At 37.6% G+C, this 27,731-nt stretch overlaps 2 protein-coding genes across 2 annotated transcripts; both read left to right on the top strand.

The window, feature by feature from the left end:
• Positions 1–664: 664 nt before the first annotated feature.
• Positions 665–21,214, top strand: LOC122671031. Its single transcript, XM_043868117.1, has 4 exons — positions 665–688; positions 3,106–3,206; positions 3,294–3,450; positions 21,202–21,214. The coding sequence occupies exons 2-3, from the start codon at positions 3,113–3,115 to the stop codon at positions 3,440–3,442; spliced, it is 243 nt and encodes an 80-aa protein (XP_043724052.1). The 5' UTR covers positions 665–688; positions 3,106–3,112; the 3' UTR covers positions 3,443–3,450; positions 21,202–21,214.
• LOC122671030 (pentatricopeptide repeat-containing protein At5g25630) lies at positions 20,233–24,855 on the top strand. The gene is made up of 3 exons (XM_043868116.1): positions 20,233–20,735; positions 21,832–22,740; positions 23,961–24,855. The coding sequence occupies exons 1-3, from the start codon at positions 20,622–20,624 to the stop codon at positions 24,852–24,854; spliced, it is 1,917 nt and encodes a 638-aa protein (XP_043724051.1). The 5' UTR covers positions 20,233–20,621; the 3' UTR covers position 24,855.
• Positions 24,856–27,731: the final 2,876 nt, after the last annotated feature.

Here is a 27,731-nt window from a genome sequence, read left to right on the forward strand (position 1 = left end):
AAAAATAGAAGAAGATTTTCTACAAATACTTACATTGTTACTAATTTGATTCATTGCCTGCATTTAGTATCACCAAAGTGGATAAGAGAGAAAGAGAGAGAGAAAGAGAGACCCTTACACGCGTCTATTTAATTTATGTAACTCCAACCCCTTCTCTCTCCTTGGGCTAGCAGAGCAGAGGAGCAAGAAACACAATTTAATGGCTCCATCTCACATGCTCTGCTGCTACTTCTTCTTCATTCTCAATTCCGTGACCCAAGCAGCTCCAGGTGTTGGCCGATGGGACTTACTAAAGAGAAGCATTTGGATATCAGCTATGCACATGCAACTGCTCAACAACGACTGTGTCATCATCTACGAACGCACAGACTTCGGCGCTTCCAATCTCTCCTTACCCAGAGGCAAATGCCTCGACGATTGGCATGACCAAGTCCTCAAACACGACTGCACCGCACACTCTGCCGAGTATGCCGTCCTTACTAATTCTATACGACCCCTTATGGTTTAAACGGGTGTCTGGGTGCTCTTACGACCCCTCTATCGTCTTCTAGGGTTAGGAAACGGAGATACCAGACAGCGGACTTTGCTGATCGATTTCTCATAATCCATTTCTTCCGGTGTTTCGGGCTGTGGGCTGCAGGCTTGGGTCGATACTTGGTTTGATACTCTGATTTGCTCTGGTGAAGAGGTAACGGTGCTTTGGTCGATACTTGTTCATAATATCATATCAAAGGTTCCTCTCTCTAGATTGTGTTCCATTCATGTCTGATTCCAGATCCGTAATGTCTTTAGCTTGCCTGGTCGAGATCTGAATCACTGTATGGCCGGAGATCCTGCCTGAATTTTGGAATGGGTATTATTATACTTTGTGATTCAAAACCTATCTAAAATGGAAGTGGATTGGAGCGAAGCTCAGCTTTGATCTGTTTCATTTTATGCTTATAAGATAATAGGATAAGGGTTCAATGGTGAAGGAGATCTCTCCTCTTTCTCCGTCAGAAATCCCATTCTTCATTAGAGGATATTATCTCTCTGTCTTGCAGAGGCGCTTTCTCTAGGTCTCTCTGAAATCTGAATCGAGAAGAGGCGCTTTCTCTAGGTCTCTCTGAAATCTGAATCGAGAAGAGGCGCTTTCTCTTTCTATGTGAATCTGTGTATTCAGGCTTTCAAGTGACCTAGCAAACAATAAGTCAGAAATCCAATCCTAATCAAACCAAAATCACTAAAAGACAATTTAATCAAACTAGACATGAAGGAGAAAATCCTATTCTAATTGTACTTTTAGATAAGAAATTTCGTTAGTGATCAATAGTGTGCGCAAGAACAGCAACAGAACCAATTTCATGTAATATGATGCCCCCAAATGGCATAGCTGATCCAATAGTTGATCAAACCATAGGAATTATTCTGTAGGATGATCGCGCATCAATTTCCCATTGGAGTAAAGGAAGGCATGATACTAGAGATACTAGTGCCACTTTCACCTGTAGCTCTTTGCTGGTTGGTCATAGCATTCCATTCTGATTTTCTTGGTCTTGCTATAGCTCCAACCTTTCACCATTTAATCTGTATACATAATGGACAAAGTTTATCTGGTTGGTCTAGCTAGATAAGCTTGTCTAGTTGGCTAAAAATCTATAATGTGACATGTCGGATGCCGCTTAAATTTTGTGGACAGGTAGACCCCAAGTTCTTTTGCTTATTTGTCAAGTTTCAGCGCAATTAGAGTTGACCAAGAGGCAATATAAAACAATGAAAGTTCTGGTCTATGGAAGAACAGGTGTTGCATGGACGGCAGAAAATGCATGGGTGAATGGACATGCATCGGAGAATGTTTGTTGTTTGCTGCGGTATGCATTATTTAGATCATAAACATAGGTATGTGGTATGCAAACAATAGCTAGGCTTATGCATGCCCATTGGAGATAATGTCAACAATCTTCAATGCAAGTTTCTCCCCTCCTATTCTTTTGAATCCTATTTATGTGAGGTTAAGATAGCTAGGAGCCTCTTCATCTATTTGGCAGGCTCTACTTGGATTTTGCTGACCTTTTTCTTCTACCAGGTCTAAGTTTTTAGTGCATTTGACGGGATCTGAATGTGTTTGTTATTGATCATTTTAGTCGTCATCCGAATTTTGGTTTCGAGCATCTAAAAGTCGGATCTATTACTTTCTGGATTGCCTGGTTTGTTCAGATGAGTTCGGATTTGCTCTCTTGCACTATTTCCTTGCTTGGAGCTCTTACTTTATCCTTATATGAGGACAGTATTAGTAAGGTGCATGGCTAATGCTTGTTCCTCATTGTCTTGAGTCTGCCGATACTTCAGTACTGATGATTCATCATCTTCCACATTGATTATGTAGTTTTTGCTGATCTCTTGTAATTTTGTACATTTTCTGACGTTATCGTCACACTATGCTTACTGTTATAAGTTGATTCTTTCATATTATTTTGCTCATGTCAAGTCAAGTATGCACCTGACCTTTTGCATCAGGCATTAGAAGCCTTGGTGCCTTGTCTACATCTCTGAATTCAGTTCACTATGGAAATTGCTTCATCTCGGGAAGCATGTTTCAGTGTTCCTGGAATTTTATCTTTTTGTGTAGTAGTTAGGCATAAAGATGACTCCATAGGAGAAGTTGTAGGAAGGATATACATTGTCTGGGTCTCGTACCAAGTATGACCTCGGATAGAGCCTGTTGGAGGGCAAGGATCAATGTTGCAGACCCCGTGTAGCTGAGATTCTCCCAACTTGCTAGGTTATGCCTCCTTCCTCTTGACTTTCATCCTCAACTTTCATTTTGCTGTTATTTTACATCTTTCATTTGTGATTTTCTTTTTCTCATTTCTCATCTCATTCCGCATCCCTCTTTTCCCATCTCTTCATCCCCCTTTTTCTTGTTTAGATCTTAGTTTTTCCCTACTTTGTTTTGTCAGATCCGTGTAGTGGATCCCATTAAGTTGGGATACAGCTGAGTTGTTTGTTGTTGTTATTGTTAAGCTGGGGGGGGGGGGGGTTGTTGTGGTGGTTTGAATGGCTTATTTTAGTTATGCCTATGTAAATATGCACTTGTAACATTGGAATATCTATGGATCTTGGCAGTCCGACCATGGCAACAGCTAAGATTGTGGGTGCTGTAGTGGGATCGTTTGCAATTGCTTACGTAGTGGATCATTTTATTGCTGACAAGAAGCTGTTTGGAGGTAAGCTGTATTTATTTTTGTTGTTAAGACTTCTTTACAAATATCATATTTGAAGAGTTGAATAATATTGCTGGATTCTGATAACAGGTACCACCCCCAAAACTGTTTCAAACAAAGAATGGCGCGAAGAAACTGATAAGAAGTTCCAGGCATGGCCACGCACAGCAGGACCCCCAGTGGTGATGAACCCTATCAGTCGCCAGCATTTTATTGTGAAGAATCGCACTGAATCATAAAGTTGGTGGTGTCTAGTTTAACTAAAATTGCTCATGAGTTTTTGAATTCTTTCTTGATCGACTATTACTCGTATTGTTCATGTACGAGGTTCGATCGCTGGCTGGTCATGATCAAAATTGAGGCCTATCAGTACAGTTTTCTTTCAAAATTTGGTTTATATCAATAAACCTTTTCGATTATGAATAATTCTCATGGAAGTTACAGGCAATGTGCACTGTTTCTTTTGGTACATAAAAAATAATAAATGTGCATTTGCCGATCTGTTTATTTTAACTCATCTTTGGTGAAGTGGTGCTTGCAAGATTGCGTTTCTGTTAATATCTGTAAGTGAAAAAGAAGGCTTCAATTAGTATGATTCTTTAGTTTTACTCCTCTATAGTGATCTTTTCTCAGGTGTGTCTTTATAACCCACTCCCAAATTTCATAGTACGCTTCATTAGCTTTACTCCTTTATAGTTGTTGCAACTTTGGACATAGCCTTTATTTTTATAAATCGGGATCACTATGCTTTTCCTCCATTCATCTGGCATTCTTCCAGTGCACACAATCTTATTAAACAACTTGGTTAGCCAACATAAACCATAGATTTCTAGCTAGGCTCTTTCACACTTCTATTGGGACCCCATCTAGGCCTGGAGCCTTGGCTATTTTCATCTTTCTAGTGCTTCTTTTACTTCAAAACCTTAGTATTACATATATATACCTTCAACAGGTCCACTAACTCGGAATGGTTTCGTTAACCATTCCATCCCTCCTCGATGTCCTCATCCCTTACTAGGCCTCTACCATCATCTAACATAGTCAAAATCTCCACTCATTCTTTCCCTCATTCTAGCTATCTTATAGACAACTTTTCCCCCTTCCTTGCTATTGAGATTGTTATAGAGATCATAATTCTTTACCCTTGCATTTCCCCCAGTCTTCTTAGCTTCATTTTTGGAAGATTTATATCTTTTTTGATCTTCTACATCTTTGGATATTTGCCAAGTCTTGAAACTAGCTTTCTTAGTCTTAATGACTACTTGGATCTCATCATCAAGTCTACCCAGGAGGATGACGTTTTTCATCGATTCTCCTAGTATCTGTTTAGCCACCTTCTTAATACACATAGACATCTCGTTCCACATCAAATTAGTGTCTGTCCTTGCTTGATCACTTTGCCAGTAAATGACTTCAAGGAGTCCCCTTTCAAGTTTCATCACCTTACCTTAGGGTAGATAGGCTCCCCTATCTTACAATCCTACGTGATGAGACACATATCCATTACCACCAATCTATGTTGAGTGGTTAAGTCCTCCCTTGATATAACATTGCAATCCATAAAACAATCTGTCAGACATTCTAGTTAGGAAGAAATCTATTTAGCTATTATGATGTCCACTTCCATAGGTGACTCAAAGCTCCTCTCTTTTCAAAGAAGGTGTTCACAATGGATAGATCATACGCAACAACAAAATCCAAAACCAAGATATTCTCCTCACTCCTCTTACCAAAACCAAAACTTCCATGAATGCTTTCATAACCTCTACGATCTCTCCCTACATATTCATTCAAATCACCCCCTATAGTAATCTTTTCTCATTGACTAGCATGTTGTACTAATCCATCCAAGTGTTCCCAAAATTGTAACTTACTATTTTTGTCCAACCCTACTTAGGGGGGCGTAAGCACTGATAATATTGACTACCTCTTTCTCCAACATAAGTTTGATAGATATAATCCTATCTCCAATTCTTTCAACATCGACTACACCATTCTTTAGAGCTTTATCCACTGCTATGCCCACTCCATTTCTATTACTTTTTTCCCCCTGTATACTATAGTTTAAACTCATCCAACTCCTTAGTTTTCTTACTCTTCCACCTAGTATCTTGAATACATGCAATATTAATCCTTCTTCTCCTCATCACATCAATCAATTCTAAACTTTTTCCCATTAAAGAACCAATGTTCCAAGAAGCTAATCTAATCCTACGCTTTTGGGAAAGATTCTAAACCTACAAATGACGATGGTGTAAGAGCCCTTGACCACTTGTTATCGTATACGGGCTCCAATTCCGCACGTCACTTACAAGGGACACCCTAGCATAAGGTTGCAAAACTGTTGACACAGAAAAACTAAGATAATAATAAAAAGAGGATCCATGCAAAAAAAGGATTGGTAGAGCATAATACGTTGTCAGTTGCCAACTGCCTACCTAACGCGCCACGATAATAGATATGAAGATAAAAATATATAGTAAACAAAAAAAAAAAAACAAATTAGATAAAAATGGCCGACCTCAAGTACATTGATATTGAACTGGATACCAAAACCTGAGACGTTAAAAAAAAAACTACGACTTAATGAAAGAAGATATAGTCAAATTAGAGAAACAAATTAGTCAAACGACCATAACAAGGATCTAAGATTCAGATAGTAAAATGGATATAATGAATTAAGATATATTCCACATTAGAAATCAAATTATTCATGTGATCTAGGGGTGCACGTTTGGCCCTGGTGGCCTGAACCTGCCTTGGCCCGCCCTAAGCCCGAATAAGATCTGGACTAAAGATTTTTGTCCCTGAGGACAGGTCAAGGCCAGAAATTTCTGGCCCTTATTCAAGATTGGACCGAGCTAGGATTGAGTCATTGGGCTTAGCCCGGCCTGGCCTGACCCAACCCCACCCTGATTATACATAATGATATATATATTGTATGGGAAATTATTAATGTAACAATTAACTAACAAGGGTCTGTTATCTATCAAGACATAACAAGACACCAACTACCCAATGAGATAAGTAAGTTTTGGTGTTTGATTTCACAAAGAGTTCTTTTTGCTCCTTCCATTCCTAAACACATGAACAATTTAATAACCGTTTGTTGTCATATCTTACCAGCAACGGTTATAAATTCTCCACGAACCACATACAACCGTTTGTTCTTAAGACAGATCGGTCAAAACCGTTTTATCTCTCAAAATAAATGATCGTGACCGTTGGATTAGTCAGATCCAAGTAAACCGACCAGTTTATTCCGGTTCTTTTCTAAGCTTGATTCGTTTTGGAACCAATTCTTGCTGTCCCTACTTTTAGACCAAAAATAGGGTACAAACAAATTGAGTTGGACTATTAATTTTGATAGACATGTAACTAGATATCTACGATTGAATACCCAAATCAGCTATTCACAGAACGAAGAAAAACTTTTGTGTGTATCACTTGGAAGTAGGGTGTCAAAATGCAAAGTAATTGCTCACATTCTGTAGTTTCTAGGAATAACGTAGGCTTTTACGAGTTAATTAAAGTTTTTATTTTCTCATTAAAAAAATGCAAACTGAAGCAGTAAAACTGGCCCGAACTAGCATGAACCAAATTGGACTGATCCTTATTGGATTGGTTTTGGATTGAGGTAATCCGAAAGTGAATCCAAACCGAACCAAGATCAAACATGAAAACTAGACCAAAACCAAACCTAAACTGATTAGAAACTTAGAACAGTACAAAATTCATTAAAAGCCTATTTTTCTCATAATTTATTTATATACATACATGTTAAACCGAACCTAAATTGGACCAAAGTCGAAATCAACCCAATAACAAACCGAAACCAAATCAATATGTTACTGCAACCGACTAAAACTGAACCTTACATTAATGGTTTGGTTTTGGATTTACCATTCCCACACTTAACACCAATTCAACTCAAACCAAAACCATACTGAACCGATTGATTGACACCCCTACCTGAAAGTGAAGCTTTCGATACCTAACAAAGCTCATAAGAAGACAACTGGTTGCTTAATTAGTTGGGGCCTTGCCGGTAAAGTGTAGGCTCTTAGGAGTTCATTGGTTTGATTCTCCTATCTTCACCTTGTGCCATAAGACACCCCTTCCCCCTCCCCCTCTTGTAGCTTTAGTTAAAATCTCATTGGACAATTAGAAATAAGGGTGTCAATTTGGAAACACTGAAACCAGATTGAATGAGCCAAACCAAACAGAATGTTCCAACTTGATTCTGAAAAGTAGGAACCGAGTTTGGTTCAATTCGGGTTCCAACATAAGAACCAAATCCATAACCTCCATGAACACTTTCATAACCTCTACGATCTCTCCCTACATATCCATTCAAATTACCCCCTATAATAATCTTTTTTCATTGACTAGCATCTTTTACTAATCCATCGAATTGTTACCAAAATTGTAACTTACTACTTTCGTCCAATCGTACTTAGGGGGCGTAAGCACTGATAATATTGACTACCTCTTTCTCCAACATAAGTTTGATAGATAATCTCTTATCTCCAATTCTTTTAACATCGACTGCATCATTCTTTAGAGCTTTATCCACTACTATGCCCACTCCATTTCTATTACTTTGCTTCCCCTGTATACAATAGTTTAAACTCATCCAACTCTTTAGTTTTCTTATCCTTCCATCTAGTTTCTTGAATACATGCAATATTAATCCTTCTTCTCCTTATCACATCAATCAATTCTAAACATTTTCCCTTTAAGGAACCAATATTCCAAGAAGCTAATCTAATCCTACGCTTTTGGGAAAGCTTCGTAACCTACAAATGACCATGGTGTGAGAGCCCTTGACTACTTGTCACCGTATACGGGGCTCCAATGCGGCGCTTCACTTATAGGGGATGCCCTAGCATAAGGTTGCATAGCTAATGACATAGAAAAACCAAGATAATAAAAAAAATAAGGATCCATGCAAAAAAGGATTGGTAGAGTATAATACGTTGTCGGTTGCCAACTGGCTACCTAACGCACCAAGATAATAGATATCAAGAAAAAAATATATAATAAACAAAAAAAAAAATTAGATAAAAAGGGCCGACCTCAGGTACATTGATATTGAACTGGATACAAAAACTTGAGACGATAAAAAAAACCTGCTGCTTAATGAAAGAAGATATAGTCAAATTAGAGAAACAGATCAGTCAGATGACCATAACAAGGAACTAAGATTCAAATAGTAAAATGGATATATGAATTAAGATATATTCACATTTGAAAACAAATTAATCATGTGACCTAGGGGTGCACGTTTGGCCCTGTTGACCTGAACCTGCCCTGAGCCTGCATAGGGTCTGGACTAAAAATTTATGTCCCTCAGGGGGGTTCAAGGCCAAAAATTTCTAACCCTTAGTCCAGATTGGACCGAGCCAGGATTGAGTCCTGGGGCTTAGCCTGGCCTGGCCTGACCCAACCCAACCCAACCCTGATTATATATATACTAGTAAAAATGTGGGCATTTGTGGGGCGTGTAGGAGTCCAAGGAAAGAGCCATCAATTTGATTGCGAAGAGCTAAAAATCTAGGCCTCGCAACCATAACTATTTGGGCTGATAGTCAAAATATGGTGGATTGATTAATGAAGGATCGTGAAGAGGGACAATAGGAGATATTTTCAATCTTATAGGATATTAAAACTCTAACCAAGTTCTTCTTCTGTTTTTTTCCCCAGTAATAACCAAGTTCTTCTCTAAAGTATGTTTTATCAAACAATCTTATGATTAAGTATTTATAGCTAGAATAGAGAAGATTGGTCTACGTGTAAACCCAATCATGCTAATCCAACTAGTCGAGTGCTACTGCAGTACATACCATCAAATGGAAGAGAAGAGCAGATCATAGTATAGAATAGCTTATTGGGAGTTCCAACATCTGCTTTGAAACCCATGTATTTAATGCATTTTTTGTTTAATGCAAGCCACACTAATAATTCGGTAATTTTAGTTGCTTCTTGCTAGTTTTAAGTTATGCAGGTTGAGTTTAAGTAGGTTAAACATGTTTGGCTACAGAAAGATGTCTTGTTTTGACTTTTCGACTGCAAGATCAAATAGAAGTCCAATTAAAAGAGGAAGGGACCTAGACATCCCATGCTCTGTTTAAGCCATGCATTCTTTTCCCTTAAAAAAAAACTATCTCAGCACTTCCTAATGGATTGTGATGATTCAGTGCTACCTAGCAAACTGAAGGTGCATTAGATAACTATACAAAGTATGGTTTGAGACCATTTTTTGTTCTTTTTCTTCTCCCTTTCTTTCATGGTTTACTGCTGCTGTTTCCTTCATAAAAAAAAGTCTCAACAAAGAGACTGCTCTCATAGTCTAATTCGTTTGTTCTCAAACCCTAATACCCATAGCCGTCAAATCTTAATTTTCGTATCAAATCCTAGCCTAAACCTAGCTAGTTTAATTTCAGCCCAGTAACCTGAAAATTCAGTTTCTTGAATCAACAAGAAATTGAAGTCCTCTACGCACACACCAATATTTCTTTGCACCAATGATAACCAAAGACCTTAGACAACATAAATATAAGGAATGTCACACTTTAAATTGCTTGCTGCAAACAATGTAAGAAAGGAGGGGGAAATTGTCAATTAATCTTATCAAGTACTTAAATTTTTTGTTCGTATAAAACAGAGTAGAGCTTGCTAAGTAAACTATGGTGGACATCAATCACAACAACATTAGCAGCATAAAGTGGGAATACTTACAAACCCATCCCCGCAACAAGGCCATTGTCGAGAAACATTAATAGTCAGAAAACAAAGACAGTTGTATAGTCAACCTGTAACAACAACAACCGGCAGAAGAAAATACAAATGTAACCGATCAAAACTTATGTATCCTCTGAAAAGCCCAATAAGAAAATCTTCGATGACTGCAAAAGTGAATAGTATATCTTCAAGAGCCGAAAGCTCACCACAATCCATATATGCAAAGGATATGTACAGAGATGATAACTCTTCCAATTGATCGAAACAATGATTCTATTAAACAAATAGTCAAAGAATAAAACACAAGCTAAAAGAGAGACAGATCAAGTTCAAGATGCCAAAGGGAGAGAGTACTAAATTTTCTTAACATGGAATGTACAAATAGGACTTAGGGGTGAGGTCAAGTAATAGTAAAATTATCAAAATGAAATGAAACTTTCAACTTTGAATGATACTTGGTAGAAAAGTGACTGAAAATTTAATTGTCTTCACCTCTAGATGTTTTTGAATTAGTTATAGTCAAATGTTCTCTATGCCGGGGGCCAGGGTTTGCCCAAACACATGGGGGTGTGCGAAATAATCGCCCCGATGTGTTTGGGCGCAGCTTGTGTTGCGGCACAAAGAACATCGACCCATTGGTTATATAATCATCAGGAAAAATTTCCACCTATGTTTTTTACTGCATTTTAATCTTCATTTCACTTTTAATCATAGTTGAAAAATCAGATTTATTGATTCTACTCGCTCTTTTCAAAAAAACATGATCAAGGCAGATCATCTTTTTACCTTCATTTATAATATCTTCATTCTCTAAGTGAGGAGGGACGCTATGACTGCATCACATATAAGAAGGAAAAGATGGGCTAATATTGAAGACAACAAAAATAAAAGGCAAAAAGTTTCATACACGGTTGTGTATAAGAGGAATCTTATACCCTGGATTTTATTAACCGTTAGATTTAAGGGTTTTAATCTGAACCGTTCAAGGATAAAATATGATATATATTCTTCCTATACAGTTATATTTTCAAATACGTATAAAAATTGCCTTTTGTATTTATCAATAATAATTAAAAAAAAAGAAAAGAAACAACTTCCATGTTTTTCTCTGCAACTCCACTTCCATGTTTTTCTCTCCTCCTCAGCCTGCAACTACCTCCCTTCCTTGGAAACCCTCAACCTCGCTGATAATTCCTTGGCCGGATCAATCCTCACCTCCATCTCCAACCTCACGCGTCTCCGCCGTCTCGCTCTCTCGAAACCTTTCCCATTTTTATATTACTAAAGGGGATCTGAAACCATTAATTTGACACTATCTTGGCTTCTTCCATTGAAAACCATGAGCTTCTTGATTCCACTGACAGACATAGCGAGATTGTTATTATTTTATTACTAATGGAATAAGGAATTGTAGATTCTCCTTCTTCCCCAAAACGTAAAGCCAGAGAACAAAAAACCATAATCCCTGCCTTGGTTTCCAGTAAAACCTAACGACAAGCAAGATTCAGGGAAAAACCACTTTTTAGGTTTCAAAATACCACCGTCTCTTGTTACGACGGCCGAAACTGGGATCGATGGCCATGGAGAAAAAAAAGATTTGAACAAGAAGAAGGTTCGATAATCCAACGGTCACTTTTTTTATTCGAGAGATTTACCCCCAAGGCCTGACCCTATCGGGTATCCATCCTCTCTCAAGCTTCCCCTTTCTGGCTTCCCTCGACTCTCTCAGTATTCCAGGCGACAGCCGGCGTACCGTCTCGTCTCCTCTCTTCTCCTCTCTCACCAAACCTTCCCAAATCGATTCATAGCAACTCCTCTCTCTTTATCAAACGATTTCTCTCATCCCTACTGCACTTCCAATTTCTCTTGAAGGCAAGAGTCACCAACGGTAGGGCAAAGATTTCTCTTTAAGGCAAGACTCACCAACGGTAGGGCAAAGATGAGAGAACGAGAGAAAAAGGAACAACCAAAGCGAGACCGAGGGATTCTCTCTCTGTTCGATTTTTTTATTTGCTCACTCGCTCGCGCACTGTATCGAGCTTTTATCCTTTAATTTAGTGGAGATTTTGGCTTGATGCAGGAGTGGAAGAACTTGGGTAGATGTGACATTTCTTTGATTTATATTTGTATTTTTATGTTTTCTTTCTTTCAATCACTCCCAATCTTCCACTTTTAAGGTTGATTCAAAAGCCTGTCACGGACATGAAGATTCATCATCTTCATCACCAAAGTGGACTGCCTCTGGTTTCCTGGTTCTTATTTCTATACTCAGATTTTGAAAATCTTAGTTGATACCCTAACTTTTTCTTCAGAGTACTAATATAGCTCATCACTGCAAGTTAAACGGTCTCATTGTGATCTATTAATTTGAATCGTTAATCACGAATTCACGATTTGAGTTTTTTATAAATCTCAGGTTTTGAGCCCAATCAATCAAGGATTTAATATCTGAATACATTTTTTCTTGGATTTTCCCTCCAAAATGGGGAAAGCTGGGAGAGATTGGACACAGATCTACGGGATCTATGGATTGGATGAATGGCAGACTGTAATTTTCCTGCTAATCCTTGCTCTCCTATTTTTGTTCGTCGCCGTTCATTTCCTCCTTTACCTCAATCCCCTCTGTTCAGTAGTCTAATCTCTCTTCCCTGCCCTTCCTAACGAGTAGTCAGCATCGATTGCCAGAAAGCTACGGTGGCGAGTTACCTGACCTGGGTTCCCTCAAGAACCTCACCTTCTTGGCTGCCAGCGACAATGCAATCTCCGGTGGAGTTCCGGTGGGTTTGCCTGGTTCCCTGATTGAGATCTCCATGAGAAATACCAAAAGGAATAGAAAAATATCGCTTTTTTTAATCAATAAATATAAAGTCTTGTAGACGTATTTGAAAGAGTAATTTAAAGGTAACCGTATAGGATACGTATCTCTCATTACTTTATTCTTGGACGGTTCAGATTTAAATAATTCAATCTAACGGTTATTAAAATCTAATGTAAAAGATTTCTCTTATACGTGAAAATCGCCCCCCAAAATCTAAAGTTTTGTTTAATTGAAGACCAAACTTTTGGTCTATGAATAATGTCTCAATAAATAAATCAAAATCGATCAGTTTCACATGATTCGATCAAAAACACCGAATTAATGAAGATTTGGATTGAACCGAACCTGATTTAATCATTTCTTAAAACTGAACGAATCTTCAATACTCCTAACCAGATTTCATGTTTTTTTTTCACGATTCGGGTGACTTGAAACCTGATTTGCCAAGTATCCTTCTAACCAAATGGGCTAAGGACTACTGACCCACTTCTAAATTGATGCCTACCTTTTCTCTGCTGGGGTTATGGATGACTCTAAAATCTGCCATGTAGTGATGTAGGCATGTAGCAATTTATGATTCACATCCAGCCAAGCCCAGTTAGAGTGCCCATCCTTGAAAACACCCGCCCTTCCCTAAATCTGACTAAGATTTGAAACTGGATATCCAAAATCCAAATTGTGATCCGATCCATTGACAGGTCGCAAAACATTACAAGTTTAAGATTGGAATACAGCAATTACACAGCTAGCAAGCTGACCTTCGATGGTTGTCTAGTGATAATTGTAATCATGATAAACATTCTTATTGTCAATTTATATTTTGCCTTTTTATTAAATGAGAGTTATTGTTACTGAAAACCCCATATTATTCTTTTCTTTACCTAGTGACACAAAAGACACAACCCTGCTTTTATTTGAAGGTAGACAACAGGCCAACCAGCTAACAAGACAGCAAGGACAAAAGATTGCAGAAACAGAAAAAAAACATTTTTTGACAACCTCACCATCCTTCATTCCTCCATCTTCTTCTGATCTTGTTCTGATCTGATCAGAAGTCTTCAAAGAAACCCAAAACACAGGTAAGCTCCCCAGCATTTCTCATTGGAAAAGGCTGCACTTTTTTTATGACATGACAGAGGCTTTTAATGTTGGAAGAGAAGGAAAGGAAATGGGCTCTTCCAATCTACCTAATTCCAAGAGAAAAATTAAACACAAAAAAAGGGGAAAAGGAAAAGTAAATATAACATGAAAATTGATAAAAACATATAAATCCTACCACACCTAGTTAGTAGGGATGTAAACGGATTGGATTCGGCTCGGATAGTGTTATATAGCTTTCGGACGGATTCGGATAATGCTAAACGGATACGGACATGGATACGGATCGAATATTTTATTCGTTTACATGTAAATATAGTTTTTTGTATAGCTATAGCCTATCCGTATCCGTAGCCGTTTAGCTTTCGAACGAATTTGAATAGTGCTAAACAGATACAGACACGAATTCAGAAACGAATTTCGGCTATTCATTTACATCCCTACTAGCTAGTAACAGGTTCTCTAGGACTATGGTAAGGACTTCCTTTTTCATAGATTCTGCTCATTTAGGAACGGTCTCAGCATACGAAAACATTCTCATGCTATCACAATGAAGAAAAAGGGGGAAAAAAGAAATACTAATGTAAATTAATTATTTTAATGTGAGTTTAAAAATGTTAATCATTTATAGATAATATAAGAATGAAGAAATATCAGGAAAATAGTATTAAGAAAAAATGTCAATTACTTGACTATGTGGAGTTCAGGATATAAAGCATAAGAAATAACAAAAAATAAATAAAAATCACCATAACAGTAAGAACAAGGACAAATGTTACTGTTATTGTGGAGTGGGCTCATCTGTTTTTGCATTACAAGCTGCTTTTATATTTATGACAAAGACAGGGAGAAGTAAAGAAGATAGTAAATTTCAGGTATGAAATCTAATGAGTAAGTGAGCAACCCACCTCCATCAACTTTAATAATGTGATGAAAGGTTTTTATTCTTCTTGTGGGATGGGTTACTCACTTTCTCTGTTTTCTTGCATATAAAAGCTTTTGTTCAGTTGATTGAAAAAAGCCAGAGAGTTAATGGTGTTAGGAGATCCCGGTGGTAGAATTTACTCTACCTATTCAATGATGTGGATTTTTATGATATAGGCATTTCTCTTTCTCTCTCTCTCTCTCTCTCTCTCTCTCTCTCTCTCTTTTATGTTATTTTCTCTGAAAGCTACTTTTGGTTGACAAGGGTGTAGAAATACTAAAAGATATAATTGGGTTTCCAAGGTGATCAGCATCACTGGTGTTTGTAGAATACAAACAGCTCTTTTGGTTTCCTATTTAAGAACTCCAGTTCTGTATTCCCTTTGTTTGTTGGGTCTCCTTTTTCTCTTGTTCTCTTGTTCTCTTTCTTTCCTTACCTTACTGTAATGGAATCTTCTTCCCAACTCTTTGGAGATACAGAAGAATGCAGCAGTAGTGATTCTGGATGGAGAACTTATATTGCTTCTCCTATGCACTGTGATGATACTCAAGAAGATGATGATGATGATGATGATGATGATGATGATGATGAGAAGGATGGAAACAATGACAGTGATGACTCCATGGCTTCTGATGCCTCAACTGGTCCCAACAATGGTGAAGGGAACTTCTGTGTGACAGTGGTGAGGATGACAAGAAGTGCTATTCCTACACCAAAGCTTAATACGTACACACCTGTCGTGAGCATGGACGATAAGAAGCCATCATACCTGCAAAAGAAACCTCAAAATGAATCGCAATAAAACCCTACTACGACATATATGAAGAAAAATGAAGAGGAACACGAACTGAAATTTCTTTAACTGAACAGTTCTCACATTTCAACAAAAGATTCAAACTCACCACTTGACATCAATGCCTATGATGGCCATTCTGTCGAACTACATCAAAACCCCGAAGCGCTTAGAAGATTCAAGAAGAGGAGGAAAAGAAAAGGCTCACAAGTTGATTCACGAGATGCAACATGAACAGGCGAACTCGTAGAAGAAATTTTCACTGAAGATGAACAGTATAACTGAAGTGATGAAGTTGAAATCGATGAACTATTGGGGGATGCGGCAAAAAGACAAAAAAAAAGACAGGAGAACTCTACCGAGAAAAAAAATCCTGAAACAAGGATGGAGCGATGTCAATGTAGAGGGTTGATAAAATTGGACAGAAATATATTCTCCTATGAGAGGGGATTTCTTTTTCTTTTTACTGAGAAATTAAGGCTGAGAAGAGAGAGAAAAGTGATAGATAAATGGGAAGAAGAGAGATCTTTAGGAGAGAGACGTGGAATGGGAAGAAAATGTGTAGCTTATCACTAAAGATTTTGGTCTCCAAATTTTGATTTGATTTGTCACTAATTAAAAAAAATAATAATTAATACCAAAGGTACCTCAGATTATGAAATTATAAGAAAGAATAACATAAAGATTAAGAATTGAAGAATTGAATTTTAGATAAGAATGAATGGTAGAATAGGTAACTGAAAGATTTCCCACAACGTGCTTTTATATAATAGTATGATATAGACCGAGTATATGAACAAAACTTAATCATATAAGAACCGAATTGTAGAACTGAATAAGAATCAAACCGAGCAAGTTCGATTTGAGTATTGAATTTCATAACCGATTTAGTTTTCGATTTGGTTCCGAATCATATCAACACTCTCTGAAACCAAACCGAATAACGAATTTACATAGAACAAAAAATAGGGCAAATTTCACGGACACCCCCTATAACTATTCGAAATGGCAAGTACACCCTAAATTTTATAAAAATATCACAGATACCCCTTACTTTATGACTTTATTTCAACTTAATCCATTTCTAACGGCCTGCACAGTTAAGTCACTGTTAACTCTTTTATAATGACAAAATTACCCTTACCACATGATGAACTTCCCATAATACCCTTAAGATTAAAACCTCAAATACAAATCAGTCTCTTCATCGTCTTGCCGTTGCCGCTGTCGGTGCTGCTGTCGCTGCATCTTCTTCATCTTCTCTTACCCCTTTTATTTCTTCTCCACACTACTGAACCCACTTACCCACTTTCTCTTCCATTTTGTCTATTTGTTTTTCTGTTTCCTGAAATGCAAAATACCATCACCGGTCCCATTTTCTTCTCTAACACCCCATTTAAACCTCTTTTATTTCTTTATCTCTCCCACGCAACCAAACCCAAGGGGTAGAAGGACATCTTGGAGTACTATACTGATATGGTAGCCCCTGAATATAGACAGTATGATTACTTTAAATACAGGGAGATGTTGCTCATGGATATTTTGTTTCCGCACGATTTCGTAGGCTGAAGATCAACTTGGTTGGGTGATCTAAACTTTACTCTCAACACTTAGCTGGTCTCGTAGGCATTGATATATCAGATGGCTTAGATATCTTATCTAGTCTGGTTTGTTCTTGCAGTCAACGTATCCTGGTTGGACCCGTGAATTATAGTTTTTCTATTGAGTACATTAGTTTTCTATTAACTTTCTGAATTCAATCATATGTTCTAAAAGGAAAAGTTTTGACATATATAACCCCATCTTCTCGCAAAGGCTGCAAAAGAGTGTCAAATAATTCTGGATACAGTTGAATCTGCTTTACCCACTGGAATGCTTGAAGGTATTCCAACATTTGAAACCCTTTTCATTTTCTCTTTGATTGACGGCAGAAGAAGCAAGAACGGGGAAGAGGGCCAAGGGGCATCTTCTTCTTCTTTTTCCTCTTGCAACTCCACCCCACCCTGCTCTTTTAACCTTGTATGAAACGCAAGCTCTGAGTCTAAGATGAATAGTGAGACACAAAGAGAGAGAATAATGCTTGCTTGTGTGATGATGCAAAGTTGCAGAGGCTTTTTTTTTTTTTTTGGTCAAAAGTTGCCGAGGCTTAAGAAGTGAGGCAAAGAAAAGAAAGAGAGGAGAGGGGGATTAGGGAAATACATGCAAAAGGAGAAAGAAGAAGAAGTTGGTAGCACTTCATGTCCTGCAAAAGCGTCTTATGTTCCTCCACACCTCCGTAACTGGCCACCGGCCACCGTATTCAATGGCTCTTCCGTCAATAATGATCGACCAAGTTTGATGCTGCTTTAGGTGGAAATCGATGGGGAGGTCCAAGGTCGGATCTGGGATGGCCTGGCTACGTGGCATTCACTTTGATGCCTATGAAGATATTCCAATGGAGACCAATGGAGATAATATGCCACCATGGAGTTCTGTGCTCTTCTTCTTTCTCCGTTATTTGTTTTCTCTGTTCCCACTTTCCCTTACTTCCACCCGATAGATTTTTGGATCCAAAACGAAGTTAGATCCGCTGCAACAACAAAATGGAAGCTGATTTGGTAGCTCAGAAGTTATTTTGTGGATGAGTTGATGCAAGTAATCGTCGCTGGAGCTAGAGCAGTGATGGTCACCCACGGTGGTTGTGCTCTCCTACGATGCCACAACGAGCTCCGGTGGGAAGAGAAATGTGGAAGGTGATAGATTTCTTAGTAATTTTTAGGAAAATTTACTAAAAGGGTAAAATCGACATTGTCACTTTGGATGGTAACTCTTACTAAGAGGGTAAAATTGTCATTTTATCTTTTGGGGTAACCTTGCTTAACGTCAGGGGGAAGGTTGATATTTTTATAAAATTTAGGGTGTACTTGCCATTTCGAATAGTTATAGGGGGTGTCCATGAAATTTGCCCCAAAAAATATAAATAAAAACCCTCGAAAGTTGGTAGGCCGGGTCTTAAAAAATCCGTGCCCGATTTCAATGGTTTTTTTATTTTTATATTCGAAAGGAAGAAACAAAAAAAAACCGGGTAGTCCCTCTCTCTCTCTCTCTCTCCAATCCAGTCCCCATAGTTTATCCAAAGTTCAGACTACTGTCAGCCTCACTTTATATTTTTTTTTCAGCATTACCCTTTTTCCTTGGGCGAAAGTTTTCCTTAACGATTATTTGTGGATAAGAACTTCAAAATGGATGTCCAATTACTACACGCACTGCAACCAAGCGAGTCATTTCTTTCTGCTTCTCTTTCCATGGCCAGTGAGTGGTATCGTCTACCCAGTACTCTAGGTACTTTTTGCAACCATTTATTGGATTCACCAAACGAAACCCATCTGGGGATTTCGTCCATTTCTTGAGATTCTTGGGTTACTTTTTGTTTGCACTCATCTGGGTTTCTGTTGTATGTTTAGATTATGATGAAGTAAAGGACCGATCGCGGATCCCTTTTGGTTTCTTGCTGAATGCTTCGACTTTAATTTTTCTATATTCACAAGCATTCTGGTTTAGGATGACGATGGAATATAAAGTACTCCAATAGACTGATGTTTAGTTTGTGATTGGATTTTTTGATGACTTTAATAGTTCCTTTACTGTTGATTTTTAGGTACCTTTGGAACTATTACATATATTACTTCCTCGACTGGTTGAAATTAGGATTTATTGTTAAAAAAATTAACAGAAAAAGGAAAAGAAGCTTAATTGTTGCCTGAACTGGTTTCTTCCATTGCCCTACCATTATTTATTTTCTCTTTTAATGGATATCCAATTTTTATTAGATAGAGGGTAATGGATAGCCAAGTTATAAAGTGTGATACATCATTCCTTAACATAAAACAGCACCAAATACAGAAGTAATTTTTTTATGGAGAAAAAGGACCACAGAAGTTTTAGTTTTCTTTCTAGTTGGAAGCTTTACCATATGGGCACATTTGGGTACTTCTTCAGCCCACATTCTGAGTGAGAAGCAGAATCCAGAATGTCGGGGTGGGGTGCTTCTGGAGCTTGTCCAGCTTCTGGTGCTGAAGTTCTAATCTGAAATTTCGTATTGAACACCCTTTGTAGCTCACAATTTAATTAGAAGCTGGAAGGTGAGAATCTAAAGCTGGAGAGATTAGCCAGCCATGCACTATAAATCTTTCCAAAGGCTAAGTTAACTAGTGTCTTTATTCTTTGTTGGTTGATGCATTTAGTGATATCATTGTGTGAGTTTCTTAAACCTGCTCTCCATTTTATGTTTTTGATGTAGTTTTGGAATTGTTTAATTACATCTTCGTAAGGTTTTGTATATACATCTGTGGTGTACTTAAAATGTGTTGCCTCCTCCTGCACTGGATTTTTTTGTTTTTACACTAATATGATTGATGATTCTGTTCCTTGACACAAAAAATAGAGCCTCTTTGCTTTGTGTTTATGTCGTAAATTAATCTAACTTTTTCTTCTTCTTCTTTGCCCTTTTCCTTTTCTTTTTTATGGGGTATATTCATCAGATTTTTACCATTTACTCTGTAGACTTTTATGTTTTTAACACAAAAATAGCAATGAAATTCTGCCTTATGTGTGATTGTTCTAACAACCACTTAGCTCATATGGTTTACTTGCATATGTGGGACATATCCCTCCTGAAACAATATGATTTGGCTGAAATATAAGTGCTGGATGAAGCATGATGGAAAGCACAAAAGTTCCTTTCTTTCATAGATTTTGCAATTGATCTTTGATGTTGTGGAGCATCCTAATTCAAAAGAACTACAATTATTATTCACAAGAAGAAAATAAAAAAGAAAAGGAACTGTTCTGGCTCTTGTAATTTTATTTTAGACTGACTTGTCCATGCAGTTGGCAACCTTACTGATTCTTTTCCACATTCTCTCTCTCCCCTCCCCCCCAAATTTTTTCCTCGGAGCTCCTTAGCAGGTGCCAACTCTGACTGCCACGAGAGGAAGTGTAGGTTGAAGCACTGCCTGGACACAGTTTAAGTGCAATCAAGGGTTAAGGAAAGCATATAAGATGGAAGAGATGGGAAAGTCTGGCAATGATAGGGCTGACTCTGGTATCACTGCCAAAGACCAAGAAGGAACAAGTATGGAAAAAAATGATTGCGTTCAACAATCAGTTAACATGGTATTATACCTCCAATCCATTCTTTCTTGTGCTGATTATCTCGGTTGCATTGTATTACATTTATTCGAACCTTTCAGCAGCCAAATTTTTTATTATGAATAAAGTGTTTACTCAATGCTTGAAGCTGTGGCTCAGTTATACATATATATAGACACACACAACTGCAATCTCCTAACATGTTAGACACCTTAAATTGGCAAGGGTTAAGTACATTCGAGGATATTATGATTCCTGTTCCCAATTTTTTTCTTTCAATTATCTTCCTTAAAGTTTTGAAATTTGATTTTAAATTGATTAGTAAATTGTTTAAGTCTAATTTGATTTTCTTTTCTTTCATCATTGGTAACCTTTTATATGGCCTATCATTTATATATTTCCAGGGTAATTGCATCAAGTCATTAGACTTTACTGTTTAAAATCAATTTACTCAAGTAATTATACATGTATACCGTTTTATAAGAATAAGCATTTTGAAACTCGTTATCTAGACGAAACTAGCAAATGGTTTGTGTTAGGCTGGATTATGAGTTGAAGAATGATACATACAAAGATTTAGTTAATTTTTTCATCGTATCACATGAGTTCCCAAGTTGAATCAAATTACTTAACAATGCACATGTCCTGAGAAGATCTTCTTAATAGTTAATCATCATAACTGATGGGACTAATGTTGCAAAAACTTTCTGGTCAATTGATGATTGGGCCAAACTGACTCTGTTAGAGGACCAAATCTGAACTCTGATACATAATGATATGACTAATGTCTGCCAAATGATTTTGTTACAGAATCTGCCTTTACGTTGAGAAACAACAGGTTTTCATTTCTTCAGCTGATTCAAAATCAGAGGAAGACTAATTTCCAAGTTCTAGTCAAATCCAAACATCAATGCATTATATCTATGGATACTTCAATGGTTTCTTTGGCAGAAATATTCTAATGGTTCTTCACTTTCACAACATACTTCAGCTGATTCAAGATCTTAGAAACATTTGTTTCCAGATTGGAGTCAAATTCCAGCATTATTACAAAATAATCTATGGAAATGTCTATGGCATCTTTAAGCAGCAATATACTAATGAAGCTTCACTTTCACAGGAACAACAACCTCAAGAAAACCAACTAAATCCAATTTCAAGCTCTAGGGATTCCTCAGTCCAATCTCACTGCCTAGTCTGCTCAGGCAAACAAAGCTGCCAAATAGTCCGTTCAAGAACTAAACAAATGAACAATTTGATAGAAAGAGGGAAAGCTCATGAAGTCCAGTCCATTTTTGACAGTTTAATGGAGGGGGGACACCGACCATCCCTAATAACATATACAACTCTATTAGCTGCCTTGACTGTCCAGAAGCGCTTCATGTCCATTCCGTCACTTATCTCTCAGGTGGAAGAGAGGGGAATGAAGCCTGACTCAATTTTCTTCAATGCTATTATCAATGCTTTCTCCGAGTCTGGAAATTTTGAGGAAGCCATGAAAACCTTCTGGAGGTTGAAGGAAAGTGGATCTAAACCCACAACCAGTACCTTCAATACCTTAATCAAAGGGTATGGTATTGCTGGTAAGCCGGAAGAATCCCTTAAACTACTAGAGCTAATGTCCAAGGAGGAAAATGTGAAACCCAATCACAGGACGTATAACATCCTAGCCAGAGCTTGGTGTAACAAGAAGAACATTACGGAAGCCTGGAATGTGGTTTATAAGATGGTAGCATCTGGTTTGCAGCCTGATGTTGTTACATTCAACACACTAGCAAGAGCTTATGCACAGAATGGGGAGACAAGTATGGCTGAAGGGATGATCTTAGAGATGCAGAACAACAATGTGCAGCCCAATGAGCGTACATGTGGCATCATCATAAGTGGGTATTGTAAGCAGGGTGATATGGAGGATGCCTTGAGATTTGTGTACAGGATGAAGAATCTCCAGGTGCATCCCAATCTGGTTGTTTTCAACACTCTGATAAAAGGTTTTCTAGATATTACAGACAAGGATGGGGTTGATGAGGTGAGTTTTGACCTTTAACTAAAATTTATATTTCAATTGATTTTTTTATTTTCTCCTTCAAAACATTATTTATTACTTACAATGGTGTGGCGCTGGAATATCGAATCATGTTGCAAAAGCTCATTGATACAGTTATTCCAAACCTTAATCTATTTCTGTTATGTGTGTCTTGAATTCTTGTATCCGTTTCGAAGTTTGCCTCCCTCCAACATTTTTTGTGGCAACCCAAAAGGGATTTTTTTGTGAGGTCTATGATGGTAGCAGAGGGCTTGGGCCAATAGGCCCAGGCGCCCCCGTGGTACAGAACGACCCGACCCGATGGATCGACCCGACTTGGAGGAGTATTTATATGTTTTATTTTCTTGTTGTGTAAGCAAGTGAAAGGAGTGAGATTTGGGTTTTTTCGAGTTAGGGTTTCCGGGGAGAGATCTTGCAGCGACCTTTGGGTGTTCTTGAGAGATGTCCGTTGTATTTTCTTCCATCACATAGTGAATAATCATCAGCTTCGCCCGTGGATGTAGCACCTCATATTGGTGTGTGAACCACACTAAATCTTTGCTCTGTTTTTGGTTTTCTTCGTGTCTCTTAGTGCCTTCGACTCTGCGTTAACAATTTCAGTTAGCTTTTTACTAATTATGGATTCTTGCTTTAATGTTTGAATTTGACCTTTGCCTTTTTTTTTTTTTTTTGTTTCAAAGGGCTTTGAGAATTCCCAGTAGATGCTTTGATTTTATCTGGTTGTGGATGCTTACTATTGTGAAATTTCAATAGATGTTCCCGAAATACACTGATATTTGTTTGCTTTGTTGCAAGAATCAATCTGATACTGAATTTGAGGCCAATTTTTGTTTTATTTGAAAATAAACTGATTTTTTTTTTGCTTAATATTGCTCTTGGGACAGCGGGTCACTTTTCTTTGTTTACATATATCTTACCATTTATCAAATGATATTATGTAAGTCCTTGAATGTTCCGGAATATATACTTCTGATTTTGTAGCTAACTTTCACATCGACACTGTTATAGCATTCAGTTTACTTTTTTAAAGAAAATTTTTCAGTGGTTTAAGATTATATGTCATCCAGCTATTGTGGATTTTTATCTTTTTGGGTTTCATAATATATATATATATATATATATATGTATATTGTTTTTTTCATCTTCTCTTGATATATGTTATTTTAGTGAAGAGTCATTCATGATAATCAGCAATTGGACAGGTCCTGACATTAATGGAAGAATTTGGCGTCAAACCAGATGTGATAACATTCAGCACCATCATGAATGCATGGAGTACAGCTGGACTCATGGACAGATGCAGAAAGATCTTTGATGACATGGTGGAGGCTGGTATAGAACCTGACATCCATGCATATAGTATTCTTGCAAAAGGTCATGTGCGTGCACGTCAACCAGAAAAGGCTGAAGCACTTCTAACGACAATGGTAGATTTGGGTGTGCGTCCAAATGTTGTGATCTTCACTACCATCATTAGTGGATGGTGCAGTGCAGCAAAAATGGAATATGCAATAAGAGTTTTTGAGATGATGTTGAAATTTGGTGTCTCTCCCAATGTGAAGACGTTTGACACCCTGATATGGGGATTTGGAGAAGCAAAGCAGCCGTGGAAAGGAGAAGAAATGCTTCAAACCATGGAAGATATGAGGGTCCTGCCTGAGAAGAGCACAATCCAGCTTGTATTAGAGGCCTGGCGTGCTGTTGGTTTAGTGAGTGAGGCCAATAGGTTCTTGGGTACGATAGATCGGGAATTGATTCTTCTCTCGGACACAAAGGACGAGATACCAGCAGAGAGCCTGGAAAGGATTTATCAGAAACAAGATCTGATTGCTCCTTATTCCAATCAGTTGCAGGTACCAGGGGTAGTCATTAGCGATCAACAAGGGCCAGCAGCTGCTAACAAAAGAAGCCGGATGGTGTTGAGAGACACAGAACTCTCATCAGAGAGTCTCTGGCCTGCCACTAAATCCATGTTATCTACTCATACATGTGGGTTTGGGGCAAATTCACCAATTATATGCCGGAAGCAATCCCAAGTTCAGCTTGGAATATATGGACAGCTTGTAAATTCATGTAGACAGGTGTTTTTGAATTGAGGAGACTCAATGGAGTCACTCCTTGCAGAACTATTAGACATGAATCATGACAACATGTTTCTCATTTTTTTGACCCTATGACGAAGGAAACACTGCACTGACTCCCTAGAAGTTCAGTCACTTGCTGCTCATAAGTTGCAGATAGCAAAGAGAGCACCTTCATCATCATCAAGGATCTTGTAGGGTGCATCACAGAAACCTTTTTTTGTCTATAAGCTTCCTAATTGTACAAGTTATTTGCAGCATACATGTATTTGCATACAATGCCATGTATACAATAGGGAGACACAAATTGTCAATTTAATTCCTGAAACCAATGAAAATATCATTGTATTGTTGGATCTCCCCTTTACTCTAACCACTGCTAAAATCTCATCTCTTCTTCTGTTTGTGAAAAAGATTGGAACATAGTTGTTTGTGCCATCACCAGAATGGTGTATACTAGGTAGAGAGAAGATTAAATGTCAACAACTTACCATTTCATACCTGCACACCTCAAAAATATGGTCGATCCAACTAAATGAAGTCGGCTACATGGATTGTTTTTCTTATCCTACCACAAGTTAAGCTCTAACTTGGGCATTCAGAATGCTACTATATATAGTTGTGTAAACTAGCTCTCAAAGACAGTTCCCTCTTGGAAGCTTGAGGAATAGGAGTTTTATAGTGTTCAAAAGCTTCTGCAGTCCTGAAGTCTTCAAACTAATAATAAAATTTCATGTGGCACTCACTCCCTATGCTCAAATATTGTGAGATCAGTAGTGGCCAACATTTATGTCTCAAAAACTTTTCTAACAGATTATGGAGTTTCTTCTGGATTTTTGTTTTGGAAATAAAAAAAGATGAAAACAAGAAAAGAAATGACTCACTGTAGCAAATGGGATACACATCCAAACAGTAATTTAAGAAGACTCTTCTTTCCCACCCATTTTTGCCTCTGGATCAAGAATAAGGAATTCAAATCAATGCTAACCAGTGTCACCTCATTGTTCTGTGTTATCATATGGGGCATGGATATGACACACATTTTCAAGTCCCAGTTAACATAGATTGCTTCCATTTTCATATCAATCACATGCATATTTACCTCTGCATATGCACACCACATTTGATTTTCTTCTTCTTCTTTCAGTATTTCTCTATAAAGCAACTTAAGAATCCTGTTAACTTCACATATTGAAGTTTGAAGGAAGTTACAGCAACACAAATCTGTCTGATTTACTACTTGAAGATGTGTTCTTGCTCTGAAGGTTGAGTTGGAACTTCACTAGGGAGCCACACCAAAACTATGCCAACGAGAGTACCAGAAAGGTGCGCAATATAATTGACACTCTCGAACGAATAGCCTCCCCAAAAAGTTCTCGATGATCCTGTCGATGCATATGCTTTTTTCCATCACCTGTAAAAGGACCTTACAGTAATATCAACATAGACTCATAAAATCCAGCTGAGAGTCATCAAGACCATCCCTCATTAACATAAGGTTTATAACACAATGTGAGGTGAGATAGGATTTGAATCAGTATTCAAACCATAAGATTGCTGTATTCATAAATTTTTCCTTTGGAATTGAAGATAAAATAAAACATCCAATAGATATAAATAAACTAAGGCTACTGCAATTCATTACTATGTTAGCCACTAATATAGTGTTGTACAGAAGGATCAAATGTGTCTACTGGAATGGATTTTGCTCACCTTCTTGATAACAAATTGGCCCAGTATAAGTACTTCCAAGTATTTTATTCCATTCTCTTATTGATGAGATTTCCGAGTGCTAATCAGCTGCCTCGACAAGAACACTGATTCCACAGAGTCCAAAAACAGCAACAGAGGCTACAACTGAAACAGCATTCCTAGGAAGAACCAACCATGAAATTATAATGCAAAGTTTCCTTCCTCCTCTTCAACAAGCTTCCCTATGGGTGAAAAATGCATTATGAGAAGGAAAAAAAAAAAAATTCTGAAATCTATAAAATCTAAATGGCATCTGAAATAAAGTGAAGGAAAAGAAAGGGAGAACAAAGAAACTCAACAAAAATGTATAAGATGAATGGGTCCTTCTAGGCATCACTATGCCTAGTAAAGTATAACGCTTCATTATTTGCCACTTGGTAATACATGGGTTAATCTATGTATTAGCATATTACCTCTGGAGAGCATTGTGAAAACGACGACAAACGAGAAGTAGAACATTTGTCGCTAGACTGGATTTGGAAAAGAAGAAGAGGCCAGAGGATGGCTAGAAGCCCAGCCCAACACTGTGACCTGATCAGATGCCTAAGGCCCACCCAAGGTTGGGGGTGGGATATTTGAATCCTAGCCCAAGGTAGTCTACCTTTTGAAATTTTAGCCCAACTAGGCACTTAACTTTAGGTGACTGAGGTGGGCCTTGTGTGTTTAAGGCAACTATAGAAAACAAAAAGAAAAAGAGTTGGGCCTTGTGTAAGCCCAACTGCTCAATCCAAGTGTGCATTTAAATATTGAAGGAATCTCTTCACCCATCACTTTAGCTGAGGACATTTTGAACACTAAATACTATAGGAGGAGTAATTATTGACATTGATCCTCTAAGTATCTTATCACCATGGATGGAGAAAATTTTTATCCCACAAATATTACAAAATTGGCTTCTTTTTGTTTTTTTTGGTAAGAACAAAATTGGTTTCCAATGTTTGATAAATTTCGCTTGTCGTCCAATAGACCTAACAACACGTAAAAGACAATTAATGCAGAAAATATTTTATCTACCAAAAAAATGCTGAAAATATTTTATCTACCAAACAAATGCAAAAAATATATTATCAAATACCCTGTATGCTTAAAAAAAAAAATCAATGGGATGGTTAATTTTAGAATAAAATGTGATAAATAAGG

This window comes from Telopea speciosissima, chromosome 8, assembly GCF_018873765.1.
Source record: "Telopea speciosissima isolate NSW1024214 ecotype Mountain lineage chromosome 8, Tspe_v1, whole genome shotgun sequence".
In the NCBI taxonomy this organism is placed as follows: domain Eukaryota; kingdom Viridiplantae; phylum Streptophyta; class Magnoliopsida; order Proteales; family Proteaceae; genus Telopea; species Telopea speciosissima.